The sequence below is a fragment of the Ictidomys tridecemlineatus genome, chromosome 5, assembly GCF_052094955.1.
Source record: "Ictidomys tridecemlineatus isolate mIctTri1 chromosome 5, mIctTri1.hap1, whole genome shotgun sequence".
NCBI classification, from domain to species: Eukaryota; Metazoa; Chordata; class Mammalia; order Rodentia; family Sciuridae; genus Ictidomys; species Ictidomys tridecemlineatus.
In genome coordinates, this window is record NC_135481.1 from 198,970,281 (window position 1) to 198,984,748 (window position 14,468).

General features: G+C 54.1%; 1 protein-coding gene across 5 annotated transcripts in view; it reads left to right on the forward strand.

The window, feature by feature from the left end:
* The first annotated feature begins 1,715 nt into the window (after nt 1–1,715).
* Osbpl2 (oxysterol binding protein like 2) overlaps nt 1,716–14,468 on the forward strand; it is a 34,673-nt gene continuing 21,920 nt past the window's right edge. Inside the window, exons 1-4 of one of the 5 annotated variants that reach the window (XM_078052113.1) lie at nt 1,762–1,822; nt 10,207–10,295; nt 11,260–11,427; nt 13,250–13,394. In XM_078052113.1, coding sequence (XP_077908239.1) covers nt 11,391–11,427; nt 13,250–13,394 — 182 coding nt within the window. In that variant the 5' untranslated portion in view covers nt 1,762–1,822; nt 10,207–10,295; nt 11,260–11,390. Of the gene's footprint in view, nt 1,823–3,510; nt 3,535–10,206; nt 10,296–11,259; nt 11,428–13,249; nt 13,395–14,468 lie in introns of those variants that run through there. The other 4 variants (XM_078052112.1, XM_078052110.1, XM_078052111.1 and 1 more) reach the window with 4 other exon arrangements.

Genomic DNA, 14,468 nt, shown 5'->3' on the forward strand with positions numbered 1-14,468 from the left:
CCCATCCCTGTACCAACCCATCTGAGGTCGGAGCCCACCCTTCCCCACAGCTGGGGTGAGATGATCAGGCTCAGCTGCATAGACCTTTGTCTGAGGCGACTAGAACTCCTGGTGGAGGGGTGGGCAGGCAGGTGAGCCCTTTAGGAGCATGTCCTTATGCAAGGGTCAGTCTTAGAGATTTAGGGGAAGGGGCTTGGAGGCTGGTGGGGAAGCTGGAGCCTGGTCAGCCTGGCCATCTCCTTGGCAACCAGCCTGTCCTTGTCCTGGCTTGGCGGCTGTGCCTGCACCCTTCTCTCTGCAGGCTGCAGTCTCTCTCTCTCTGTCTCTCTTTCTTTCTCTCTTCAGGGGTAACCATGGCAACGCCTTTGTTTCGGAGGCCCTCCCATCTCTCTTTTCAGAAGGGACGCAGGGGGCTCCTTCCTAGTCCCTAGCAGCCCAGCTGACAATGGACCCACCAGTGCACTGGGACAGCCCCTGGGATGGAGAGCCAGAGAAGCGGCCTGGGCCCTGCCACCCATCAAGGCCCCAGTATTTACAAGGGTGTGTGTCTGCCACAGGGCCAGAGTCTGCAAGATCTGCCCTGCCTTGAGCTCCTCAGTCCTGCGAGCGGAGATCTGTGTGAGAACCCCCCTTGCCAGAGGCAGTGGAAGAGGCAGCACTGAGCAGGGCCTTCAAAATGAGCTGTGGGATCATGGTTGACTCATCCAGGGTCTTGTGGTTGCAGGGGCCCAGTATCCTTTTGGCTCCACCTCAAAGTGGCTGTAGCAGAAAATCACATGCAGTTTTTCAGGTCACTGAATGGTACAGACTCCTGTGCTGCTCCAGGCACTGGGTGCTGTTGGCCCATGCATCTCAAGTGCCACGCTACTCCGGCACACACCTCCATCAGTCGCCCCAAATGCAAATCTTTCTTTCACATAACTGGGTTCTGCAGAGGTCTGTAGGCAGATGAGAGCCACTTGGCTTCAGTCCCCCTCTGGTCTGAATTCTCTGCCACTGAGCCTCCTGGGCCAGAACAAGGCCACATGCCCACCCCTAAGCAGTTCATAGCCAGCCTAGTCAACCTCACTCTACTCATTTCAAATCAGACCCATGACTCAAGTACAGGGACCCTGTTTGCCAAGGAAACTGGGTGCTCAGAGGCTCTGGAAAGACTACAAGCTCCAGGTGTGTATCCAGAGCTTCTGGGTGAAACTAAGGGCCGCAGGCCAGTGGGCGCCTGGAGGCTTTTTAAGGGGCATGAGATGGCTAGGGTGGCAGATGGAGAGGTAAACATGCGACGAATTTTTTTGAGCGAGGAGCGTCATGCAAAGGCAGGAGGACGATATTCAGCACTCGCTGGGTGCCTAGCATCTCTGGGAAATATCCCCTGGGTTTGTAACCCGGGTGGGGTCTCGCACTCTCCGGTCGCCCGAGCGCCCATGCCAAGACCACCCTACTCACTGTTTGCAAACCCGCCTCTCCCGAGGCCACGCCCCTCCCTCCTTCTCCCCCGCCCTTCCCGGGGCCATATTTGCATAACCCCGCCCACACCATGCGCTGATTGGCTTTTCATGCCGTCAAACTTCCTGGGGGCAGGACTTCGCGGGGCGGAGGGAGAGGCCGCCCCGCGACGTGATCAGTGTCGTTCGGCCCCGGCGCGGCCTTCGGGCCGGGCGCTGATTGGGCCGGCGGCGGCCGACGCGGCGGCGCGGGGCGCGGCGAGTGGCGGCGCGGGCTGCCTGTCGCGGGGCGGCGGGCCGCACTTCCGCCTCGGTGTCAGCGGCGGCAGGCGGGGGCGGGGCGGCGGCGCGGCTCGGCGGCGGGCGGGCACGGCGCCGGGGTGAGTGCGGCGGGCCGGGCCGGGCCGGGCCGGGCCGGGCGGGGGCCGGGGTGAGTGCGGTCGCCGTGGACCCAGGCTGGGCCGCGGGCGCCGAGACGCGCGAGTTGGGCGGCGGCCTCGAACGGTGCTGCGGCCTCCGCCTCCTGCGGGCGCCGGGCCGCATCCGCCCGGCCCGCCCGCCGCAGCCAGGGGATCCGGGGGTCCGGCCGGGCCCGGTGGAGCGGCTGGGCGGCCCCGCGGTCCCGGCTCGGCCTCCCGAGGCGCCGCCGGGCCGCCGCTTTGTTTCCGCCGGGCGGGGGCCGAGCTGGCCGCGCGGGCCGCTGAGAACTTTGTGCCGCGCGGGCCTCGGCAGTCCGGTTTCTAAGGTCCTTCCCTCCGCAGCGGAGTTTGGGACGCAGGGACGTGTCCTTAGACTGAGTGAGTTCTGAGTTCAGACCAAGACTGGCAGGTGGTCCCGGGTGAGCCGGACCAAGACCTACGAGTACTCCTGAAGTCAGCCTTGCTGAGTGTACCTGGCCAGCAGGCGCGTGGTGGTGGTGCACAAGGGGATAGGACAGGCACTGGGCTGGGGACCAGCAGCTGTTGGGTTACACTCTTTTCAGGGACCTCCTTTGCACCCTGGAGATGTGGTCTTCTTGAGTGGGGTTTGGCAGATAATTATTAAAGTCCAGTTGCAGACCTGGGTGGGTGCTGTGTGTGGCCTGGCATCCTGTTGAGGGGTCAGCTCAAAAGTGCACATGTCCTGTGCAGTACCATATGTTAAGGGTCAAGGGTTCTCATGGCCCTTGATGCCTGGACAGAGGAGAGGCCTTCTGAACTGCAAGGGGGCATCTCCCCCTGGGCCTCAGTTCCCTCTGAGGCAGGTGATGTCTGCTTTGCTGGCTGCTTCAGCCTCAGGCACATAAGTGCTCCAAGGTGTCAGTTCCCTTTCCCTTGCTGGGACAGGAACCTAGAGAACCTGAAGATGGTACTTCCTCCCTTGCAGCACAGTGCCTCCCATGGTGTTGTCACTTAGAACATGACTAGACAAGGTGGCCGGATCTGCTCAGAATTCACCTTATTTGTATTGCAGGTTCTTCTGTTAGGAACGACTCTTATCTGGTAGGATGATGGTATTTAACAACGTTTGCCTCAGATCATTGTGAGGCTCTGTGTCTCACAGCGATCTGCTATACAGGCACTGACATCATCCTTAGTCCATTGGTGAGGAAGCTGAGGAACATAGCTTACTCTAGCCCACTCAGCAGTAAAGTATAGAGCAGGGGTTTGAGCCCAGGCAGTGTGGCTCTGGGGTTCATTTTTTTCCCCTTGTGGTACTGGGATCAAGCCCTGGCCTTGTGCATATTAGGCAACTGCTCTGTCACTGAGCTACATCTCTAGCCCTGAGTTCCCATTCTCACACAGAGCCTGTGCTGCTGTTTCAGACTGATCTGTTTGACAGACTCACTGAAGACATTCCAGTCGTACTGTTACTGTGTCAGACTTTGTCTCCTGTAGCACATGTAACAGGTTTTCATTTTTTTGTGAGCCTGAGTGTTTATAAAATAATTTTGTTTCTTGTTAAATAAAGTCATTCTACATTTGGCCATCCAGGATCTTGCTGCAATGCCTACCTGCTGCACAGTGCCTTTGTACTAGTGAAGTTGTGGATGTTAGTCCTGGAAGGGGGGGCAGGTGTGGATGCAGTTTGAAGAGTGAGGATTTGCTTTCAGGTAGGTCTGCATGAGCTTCAGGCAGTCAGTGTTACATTTTCTTTCCTCCTTCCAAGTGCATGCAGAGACTTGGGTTTTCCATCTTAACAAGCAATGTTCTTTAATGTTTAGGAGAGTGCCACTTGACTCTCAGCTTGTCTTCTCCACAATTCTGGCAGTGCTAGCAAATGAGTCTTAGATAGTTCTTAAAACTTCCCAGCGGCTCAGGAGGCTGAGGCAGGAGGATCACTGGTTCAAAGCCAGCCTCAGGAACTTAGCAAGGCCCTGTCTCAAAATAAAAAGGATTGGGGATGTGGCTCAGTGGTAAAGTGCCCTTGGGTTCAATCCTGGGTACCAAAAAACAAAACAAAACAAAACAACTTGATTGACTTTCAAGTCTCCTTGCATTTGGCTAATTGAAATTATGGTGTTCTTTATTTCGATAAGGATGTTTTTGTGCTCTCTGTAAAGAGGGAGAGAAGCTGGTGTCAGTCATCTTGCTGTGGCAGTGGAAGGGTGCCTGGGGTAGATGCATTGGTGACTTTACTAGGATGGAGCTGACATTGTGTTCGTGAGTTGCAGCATCTTAGAGTTGTGGGGGGACCTGGGGAAGCTCACACTGGGCCTCTGGGCCACCGTTTGCTCTGGCCTCTAGTCTTTGCTTGTGAAATAGGTTATTGTGTTCTGTTTGAAACAAGTTACCATGGCATCAGGAACCATCAAGTGAGGTCCAATGTAGGAAAAGATCCCTGAGTACCGAGGCTGTCCCAGTCATTACTGTACTTCTGTTTGGTGGGTGCAGACTCCTTTTTTTTTTTTTAAAGAGAGAGAGAAGTTTTTTAATATTTATTTTTCAGTTTTCAGTGGACACAATATCTTTATTTTTATTTTATGTGGTGCTGAGGATCGAACCCAGCGCCCCACGCATGCCAGGCAAGCGCATTACTGCTTGAGCCACATCCCCAGCCCTGAGACTTCTGATTTAGTTTGCAGCACTGTGAAGGGTAAAGTTTAGTTGCAAAACTTAGTGTATTTTATGGCTGATTTATAACCTTATCAAGACTGAAAGTATTTGAATGTGACTACTAAAAACAAATCCTAAGAGTATTTTAGGTTCTAATTTGACATAAATGCAGTTTCCTACATTAAGTAATTTGTTGCTATGATTTTTTTGCGAGGAAGTTTCATCTCTGGGTGTCACTGCTGGTTGGGCTCAAGTCCCAATGTGGGAGTGAGTCTCCCATAGGCCCCTACTTGGCTCTTATTAATAAACGTGATTAAATGGTTCATTGTGCTTCCGTGAACTTTTCGACACTTCCCTTTCCTTCAGAAAAGAACATGGGATAACTTGATAGAATTTCAAAGCATGCAGGTCAGAGCGTCTGGTAGCACAAACACTACTGTCTCTGAGTTGGGCTCAGTAGTGGAGATGACCTCCAGAAGGGACCAGATTCAAGAATGCATGTGTATGGACTGTGCTCGGTGTGTGTGTGTGTGTGTGTGTGTGTGTGTGTGTGTGTGTGGTATAGGATTGAACCCGGGGTGCTCTACCACTGAGCCACACCCCCAGTCCTTTTTATTGTTTATTTTGGGACAGGGTCTTGCCCAAGCTGGCCTGGAGCTTGCCTCCTCCTGCACAGTCTCCTGGGTTACCTGGTGTTTTGTGCGTCTTCTCTCTTTGCTTACCTTCTCTCTTTTTCTTTTTCTTTTCTTTTCTTTTTTTAAGCAGCATACCTATTTGGTTAATTTTGAGAAACATACTCTGGGCTTCATAGCCCAAGCCTGAGAAATTTTGGTGTAGCTGGGAAGGGTGCCCACCTGTTGTGGACTGATAATGCCTGGCCCCGGTCTGGGCCTGCTGGCCTGGTATTGGGGTCTGAGGCTCTGTCCCTGATGCTGAGGCATGTCTGGGAGGGTCCCAGGGGCTCTTGGTTGGTCTCTGAACACAGGCCCTAAGCTCAGACCTCCCCATGGGTGGTGCTCAGACAGCAGTTGTTCCAGGTGGCATGGGGTGCTCTTGGGGAACGTGACAGGGAGGAGGAGGGTCTTGGAGAGGCTGTTCTGTAAGATGCAGAGGCAGCTGTGGGAGGAATGGCAGTGCTGGCGTGCAGGTACACAGCTGGCTGGGTTCACTGAATCAAGGAAATCCGGATCAAGGGCTGCTCGTGCGACAGGGCCAGCTGGTGCCACTGTGCTCGACCAGAAATTATGTCTATTGCCGTTTAAAACTGAAGTGAATGTCTGATCTGGTGGCCAGGCCAGAACACCCTGGAGAAGGGAAAGGACAGCATTGACAGCAGCAGGTGTCAGACGTGAGCTGGGGCATGGAGTCATCCCAGAAACGGTGGGTGTCCTCACTCCTGAGTGTGCGCTGGCACAGCAGCCTTTGCCAGTGACCTGTGGCAGAACCAGTAGGGTTAATAGTTACTGTTGCCCTGAGAGGTGTCAGGCAGGTCGGGGAGACAGGAAGGAGGGAGAGGGGCCCTGGGGCTGTGGTACTGGTTCCAGCTCTGCAGCAGGCTGGCTGGGCCTTGGTGGACAGCTCCTGAGTCAGTGTGGGAGGCTGTCATCTGGCTTCTCATCAGGAAACCGAGGAACTGTGTAGCAAGTGTAGGTGCCCAGCCAGGCGGCCTGCAAGCCCAGGCTTCCTGTGGTTATGTGGCCGTGGCTTGTCTGCAGAGAGTTCCAGGCAGTCCTGGGACCTCTGGTTGCACAGTCCTGGGACCTCTGGTTGGGTCAGAACCCTTTTTGGATCAAGGCCCCTTTGATAAATTGATGAATAGTCTGAGTCATCTTTTGGGGGGGAGAAAAAAAATCACCAACAGAATTTAGCAGTTTTTTCTTTTTTTAAGGTAAACAGGATTTATTTATTTATTTATTTATTATTTATTTATTTTAAAGAGAGAGAGAGAGAGAAAGAGAATTTTAATATTTATTTATTTTAAAGAGAGAGTATTAATATTTAGTTAGTTAGTTAGTTATTTGACGGACACAACATCTATGTTGGTATGTGGTGCTGAGGATCGAACCCAGGCCTCATGCATGCCAGGCGAGCGCGCTACCGCTTGAGCCACATTTCCAGCCCTCTTTTTTCTTGATTGGAGGCGTGCGGTGGTGGGGAGATTTGTGGGTTTCCCTGACCTTGGTCTGAACACCAGCCCTGAAGTGCTCAGGAAGTACAGCTGGGCGAGACTTGGGCAGGGCTGATGTTAGGATGATAAGTTTCTCAACACAGTAAAACTGGTCAGGGGACCAGCAGTGTGGAGTTGGGCAAGATAACCAGAAGGGCCGGATGGAGGCCATAGAGAGAGAAGCTGATGAAAGGGCAAGGGTGTCCAGGAGCCCTGCAGGACAGCAGCCTTTCACCTGGTCATAGGCTTGGAGGTGTGCAGTGGCTGCTGGGGCAGAGCTGCACATGAACAGTCCTGTGAGGGGCAGACTGACTGAGTCTGCCTGCTGTGCCTCAGTGAGGGAGGGCTGCGGGTGCCGTCCAGAGCCATGCAGCCACTCCCTCAGGCACGTTTGGATGGCTTTTCCTGTTGCATGATGATGAGGTTGACTAAAGGAGACACGTGTGGATGAAGAGCTGTGCTCACCTGTGTGTGGACGACCTGCGCTGGATTGGAAGCGGGGACACGCTCTGCCACCTGCTCTTCAGTACTGAGCAGTTTGATCAAGTTGGGGACAGCAGTCGAGGGACTCTGGCATGGACAGTGGTCTTAAGACTCCCCTCAGGGCCAGCTGCTGCCCGGGAACCCTGCTGGGCTGGCCCTTTGCCTGCCTCAGCAAGGCCACACTGCAAATGTGGAGCATGGTGGGCCGCGGGCGAGTGGTGCAGTGTTTCTCTTCCTGTTTCTTGTGAGAATCCAAGTCCCTGTTGGTGGCTGATCAACTTGCCTGGCTGGTGCCTTCAGTTAGCAGGCGGCCACTTTTGGGTCCGCACCTGTTTCTTAGTGTGGAGAGCTGACGTCTGGCCTGCAGTCAGGCAGCCCACTCAGTGAGGAGCCAATACAGCTCCCGAATGGGAAGACCACCCTAGACATGGCTGGGCAGAGCCAGAGAGCCTGGCTTGTGTTTGTCTTGCCCCGAGGAAAGAGCAGTATCATGGCACTTCTCACGCATTTGGACTTAACTATGTTTAGCCTATGGATAAGGGACAGGTGTTCAGAAAAGTTCACTCAGTTCTTCACCCCACTCACCCGCCTGACTCCAGGACTCAGTGTGCTTGGCAGAGTGGTGCCACTTGCGGTCTCAGCAGTGGCGATCTGTTGCCAACCACACACACACCCTTTGAAAAAAGATTGTGTTGTGACCGAGCAGGGATTGTTTATGGGATCCTCCATTTATACAATTTCTGTAAAAATCATCACTAAGCTTTCCCAGCAATGGACTTCCCAGGCCCCAGAGTGCTACAGTGAGCCAAGGGGCGGGAGCCTAGGCAGGTTTGGAGTGAGGATGAAGGCCGCTGGCCTGACTGTCCCCTGTCACATCCTGTCACATGCACTGTTCTTGAGGCCGTCAGTGTGGGTGGCATGTTGAGCAGCCCTGCTGCCACCTCCTGGCACAGGCCTGTATGTAAGTGGGTCTGGGAAGTCCCCTGCTCCAATTGCTGCCTGGCTTTTCTCCTCCTGCCTTTTGGGGCCACTGAACCATCTGTGGCTGACCTCAGCACTCAGGAGGAGACACTGTGGTGGCGAGCCGTGCTGCGGCAAGGCTGTTGGCATCCTGATGCAGGATGGTGCCCGAGGCGAGCCCAGGTGTGGATGTGTCTGCACAGAGTGTCTTGTTGTACTGCTCGTGTACTTTAAAGTTATGGAATAGAACGTGTGCTATTTGGAATAATTTAAATTTAGAACTAATATTTAGCCTCAAACGTGACTCTCGCACATTTACATTGTTTGTATTCTTGTCTGGCATGAGAATTCTTCCAGGTTGCCTCACTTGCCTGCTTTTTTTTGTTGTTTTGTTTTTAATTTTTTTAATATTTATTTTTTAGTTATCGGCGGACACAACATCTTTGTTTGTATGTGGTGCTGAGGATCGAACCCGGGCCGCACGCATGCCAGGCGAGCGCGCTACTGCTTGAGCCACATCCCCAGCCCACTTGCCTGCTTTTGATAGAGTAGAATCCTCATAGGATTGGGCTTCTTAGTGATTGACAATGGTGGTCACTGGTCCCTGGCTCTTTTTTATTTTTGTACTGGGGATTGAAACCAGGGGTTTAACCACTGAGCCACACCCCCAGTCCTTTTTATTTTTTATTTTGAGACTGGGTCTCACTGAGTTGCTGAGGCTGGCTTTGAACTTCAATTCTCCTGCCTCAGCCTCCCGGGTCACTGGGATTACAGGCATGGCCACAATGCCTGGCTGGCCCCTGGCTCTTGCTCACTCACTGCCCAACTGCTGGATCTGCTTCTGTAAGGACAGTGTGAGGATGCCTCTGTCAGGCTGCAGTATGAGCATTCATAAGGTGCTAGGACATTAGGGGCTTGGTTGGGCCACATTCTGGTAGGAGACGGACAGCAGAGCGGGCACCTTCAAGAGGGTACAGTGGTGGCAATTTGCAAGGGGGTGGGCATTTTGTGGGAGAGAGTGGGAACAGTGGTGGTGTGGCTGCAGTGAGGGTGGGCTTGGGGACCATGTGGAAGGAAGAAGCCCCCTTCCCTGGCTAGAGTGGCCCCTGGGGAGGGACAAGGATAGGAGGATACCCTTGCAAGTTTCCTGTTTTTTCTGTGGACCTAGAAGAGGATAATGCTGACCAGAAAGAGCTGACTAAAGAAAAACACAACCCTGCAGCCCTTTCCCGAGGCGCTGTCCTGCGGGTTGTTTCTGAAAGGGAGCTGGAGCTCATGGCGCACTCCAGAGCTGCTGGCTGGCTTCCCAGCTGCTCACCCCACATCCTCAGCTTTGCAGAGGGTGAGCCCTGGGGCCAGTCTTTCCTTCCCCAGCTGCAGAGCCTCGACTCTGGGTGCTGAACCGTTGAGCCACAGCCCCCAGCTACCTGTGGTGTTCTGGCCAGAGTCAGGGGGTCAGGAATCAGAGATACCCCAGAGCTGTGAGCTTCTGGGCAGCTGAGGCCTGTGTGCTGACCCAGGCCTCCGAGAAGTCCAGCGGTGGGTAGCTGTGAAGAAGGACTGAGGACCAGCCAGGGTGGGTAGTCTACTTGGCTGGCCCAGGGCCTCTGTGGACTCTCTGTCGTTTCTCAGGGCCCAACCAGTAGAGGCTTCCCGGGAGTGTGCCATGTTCCTGCCCAGGGCCCATGGGCTTCCATCTCCTGAGGGTGGGGAAGCTACAGGGGCTTGGCCTGTGGCAGTTGGTGGTCTGCGCCCCTCATGGGGCCTGGTGACGTGAAGAAGGCATGGAACACCTGCTGGTAGGTGCATCCTTTGCTGGCAGCCACAGGCAGAGCATCTAGACTGCCTGGGAAGCCTGTAGGGGAAGGCCTCCGAGGCCCATGGTCACTGCTGAACCCTGTGGTCCCCGTGCCGCAGCAATACCAGTGTCGCCATAGTATGGGTAGCAGAGTAGCATCTCACACCTTCATTCAAAAACTTTCCATAAGTTTCGATTGATTTACCTCTAACATTAGGACTTTTTTGGTTCTGGGGATTGATCCCTAGGCTTCACCAAGGCTAAGCAGATGTTTTACCACTGAGTTACATTCTAGTTTCTTTTTTTTTTTTTTTCTTTCAGTTTTTCCCATAGGATCTTGCTAAGTTGCCCAGGCTGGTCTGGAACTTGCCATCCTCCTGCCTCAGCTTCCTGAGACCCTGGGATGACAGGTGTGGCTGCCACCCCTGACAATGTGCATTTCCTTGTTTGAATCCTGATGTTTGTTGATATCTTTTTTAGGTAGCTTTTTGAAGGTGTAGTTGCATGTAAACAAACTACACGTTTGAGGCACACAGTCAGACGTCATGCACTCCATGATGTGCGTAACGGCTTCACATGCGTGTGGTCCTGTGTTCAAGCTGGAGAAGCCAGGCTCAGCCAGGACAGTGGCGCTCTCCCTAGTGTTCTGCGCTCTTTCCTTCACGGCTTGTTTGCTGGAAGACCCGCTCTGTGCTCTAAGGCTGAGGAGTGGGTGCTGCTGATTGTGTTTCCTGGTGTGCTTGACAGGATCCTGTACTCACTTCCGTGTGTTGGTAGGCAAACATCCAAACCCAGAGCTGACACTCTTGGCAGGGCGGCAGGGAACCCCCAGGTTTGAGGGCAAGGTGGCGGGCCCTGTGGGCCTGGGGCTTTCCCAACCGGCATTGTCTGAGCGTCCTCATTGACTCACTGATGTCCTTCTAAAGAGCAAAGTCCCCAAAGCTATTACTGGGTTATTTTGACACAGTTTTCCATTTATTTATAGCCACTTGGTTCTAGCTTCTGATGACTTTGAGCAGAACTTCCTGAGATGTGCTGGAGCCTGATGGCCTCACATAGCTCGTCCTCTCGAGCTCTCTGCGTCTTCCCAGAGCAGTGTTTTATGTCTGCCTGTAGATGTGGATGACGATTTTCAAACGTACCCCTTAAAGTAGCAGTCACCTATTGACCTGTCACCTTCCGTCTTCCGGCAGGGAGTGCTTCCTCTCCCTGATACTGTTGGAAGAGTTGTGTGTCTGTTGTGGGATCGCATGCTTTGTGTCTTTCCTCACTTGTGGTTGAGATTGATTTCTAGAGTGCTGAATAGCTATTTAAATTTGCTTTGAAACTACATCTTTCTAGAAGCTAAGTATGCCAAAATGTTTCTCCCCTCAGATCTCCTGTGTCTGCTGGGTTTTTACCAGAAGTCTGTAGCGCAGAGTTGCTTGTGCTGTGGATGTAGCTCAGCTAAGATGATCCAGTAGGAAGACCACACCCCAGCAGTGACGGAGCCTGGCCACTGAAGGATGAACGGGGAGGAGGAGTTCTTTGATGCCGTCACAGGTGAATTGAAAGAAAAAATGGCTCAGAAACCACAGGGTGTGCGGGCATCTGTGGGATCCAGAGGGTGGGTCTGGCCTTTGGGAGGTGGTCTGGCATGTTCCGGAGGCCAGAGACCCGCTCTTAGGAAGCACGTGGTGTTCTGTCTCAGACGTGGGAAACTTGGACTTTGAGTCTTGGGAGATAGCGTGGCAGCGCAGTGGGTGTGAAGTCTTTGGAAGAGCTTCCTGTTGATAGTGGTTTTCTTTGGAACTGGAATGAGGCGGTCAGTCTTTTAATGTTATTTATGCTTAATGATCAAAAACTGCTGGCGTCATGAGCACGTCTGGCTTTGAGCTGCTCGGAGTGTGCCACAGAGCAGCCCCCTGCTCTCCAGAGGCTCTCCTGGCCTCTCAGGTCAGCTGCGTGTGGAGTGACAGCCTTATGTTCATCCCCTTCCTCTGTCCCTTGGGTCAGCGGGAATGTCACCCCATCCTTTCTGTGAAGGTCTACTGCCAATGGGGAGGGACTTCAACCTCAGCTAAGAACACAAATACAATGGCGGGAGGACTGAGCAGGCCAGGTTGTGGCTGTAGTCCCTAGAAGGTCTGTGAGGCTACCACCTACAGGGGTCACCCTGGTGGAAGCAACTACCCCAGCCTGGCCGAGGCCTCTGCCGTGCCTCATCCTCGTGCACCCTGGGCTCTGTGGAGGTAGCAGCCGACCATGCTGTGCTCCTGCATCTGGCAGCCAGTTGTTTAGGGCCTCACTGAGCCTATGCTGAGGCTGGCCTTGAACTTGCAATCCTCCTGCCTCAGCCTTCCAAGTCTCTGGGATTACAGGTGTGTACCACCAAGCTTGGCTTGACTTGCTCTCATCTAAAACCTTTGGAAAAAGGGACACTGAGCTTCTTAACATCTTCCAAGGTGAAATTGTGGTCATTTTTCTTAATTTTGTGGCTGAAATTGCCTGTTGCGTGTGCTCCTAAAGATGTGCTCCAGGCCCTTTGGCCTGCACTCCCTTCCGCTGTCCTCCTGGGGCAAAGTCCCTCTCTGCAGAGGGGTCACTGGGCTGTCCCACCCACTCGCTACCTGGCCCTCCCCTGGGAAGCTGTGCCTGTCACAGAGAGGCTGACTTGGTGTCCCTCCTCACCCAGGAGTCTCTTGGGAAGTCCCCACACCTTAGGACACATATAGCCAACATCCTCTGAATGCTTCTGAGCTCTTCTATAGTCTGTCTCATTTCCCCAGAAACAGCGTCAGTCCCATGTGAGGCTGAATGGTTTCTCCCTCCCTGTGGCACAGCAGCTCAGAGGCTGCTCCACAGCAGTGTTTCTCTGTGTGTCCCCACATTGAGTGGCCCATGACCTTGATTGCTTGAGAGGCAGACTTAATTATTCCAAATGTGTCACTTAAAAGCTGTATAAGAGGAGCTGGGCATGGTGAGCTAGGCATGGTGGCTCACACCTCATCCCAGCAACTCAGGAGGCTGAGGCAGGAGGGTCTCATGTTTGAGGCCAGCCTCAGCAACTTAATGAGATCCTGTCTCAAAAGATAAAGTAAAAAGGGCTGCGATGTGGCTCATGGTACAGCCCTTGGGTTCAATCCCCAATACCAAAGAAAAAAGGAAGACCCATAAAAGCCCCTCTGGGTGGCTGGGTTACAGCTCAGTGGCAGAGCACTTGTGTAGCAGGTGCAAGGCCCTGGGTTATTCCCCAGGTCTGGGAAAACAAAACACAAAACCTGTAAGCCTGGTGGTGTGCTAGTGGGGGCGGGATCTGGGGCGTGGCTTTCCCATCCTCCACATCCACATCCATCCAAATGACCCTTCTGCTTGTCTTGCACAGGCTTTGATTCTGATAACTCTTCTGGGGAATTTTCAGAGGCAAATCAGAAGGTCACTGGGAAGATCGACTTGGACTCCAGCAACAGCTCAAGGACTGGGAAAAGTGGGGAGAGGCCCCCTCGAGAGAATGGGGTTCAGAAGCACAGGTATGTGGTCTCCGTGCACTGTTTCAGAGTTGTCCACAGTGTGTCTCGTCCTTCCCAGAACTCGCCACAGTGCCCCCATGGGTGTCATGGGGGTCCAGCTCGAGGGGCAGCCCACCTGCAGGCTCTAGGCCTTCCTCTAATAGCTGCTGCTGACTGGCCAGCCTGTGCCACAGAGGCATGACACCTCTCTGCCTGGTCCTGGAGACCAGAGGACAACAGTGTTTGACCAGTGGTCCCTTCCAGTGTAGTCCTTACCCAGGATCCACGTGGCCTGGCGTGACTTGGGCCTTGTGATTTCCTCTTGTCTGTGTCCTACTGAGCTACATTGGCTGGTATCCCCATGGGGACAGCAGGGGCTTGGTCAGCTGGCTGTGACAGGACCATATTTCACCCTCCTGCCAACACACTCATGTTTGCACAGTGGTTCTGGGGCCAGCGGCCCTCACCAGCAGGCTTCAGTGCCTCAGGAGAGGCGAGACCCTGGGTAGAGAGCAGCCCTCAGGTGGCAGTGGGTCCTGAGGCGTGCTGACGACAGGGCCTCCAGCCTCACCCTGGCCTCTTTTCTGAGCGTGCCCCAGGTGCCTCCCTCTCTTCACCCTTCATTTGTGTGCTCAGCTGTCAGTAGGGCGCCTCTGCTGCGCTGGGTGTCAGAGCAGCCATACCCCCTGGAGCCCGCCCTTCCCTCTCCACCGCGCCCTCTGGCCATTCTCCAGCAGTTAGCCCCATGCTCTTGCTCCCTGCCTCAGACACCCTGTGCTGAAACTTTGGCCTCTTTAGATGCATCCTGGCCCCTCAGTTCGCCTGCCTCTGCTGTGCCAGTCCACTTGGTGCACCTCTTACACCTCTCATCTCTTCCTGCCATGTGCAGCGGCACTTCTCAAAGTCAGACCTAAAGGCACCACCTCCGCCTGCTGCCTTCCTTCAGCTCACGCCACATGGTCCTGAGTGGCTCAGAACAGCAGCCCTTTGCCTGTGGACTGTCTTCTCTGGACACTGGTGCTCTCAGCATGAGGGCCAGCATCCTCCCACCTCCTGTCCTCAGGCTAGCTGTACGCTGCTCCAGCTCTGCTCCTC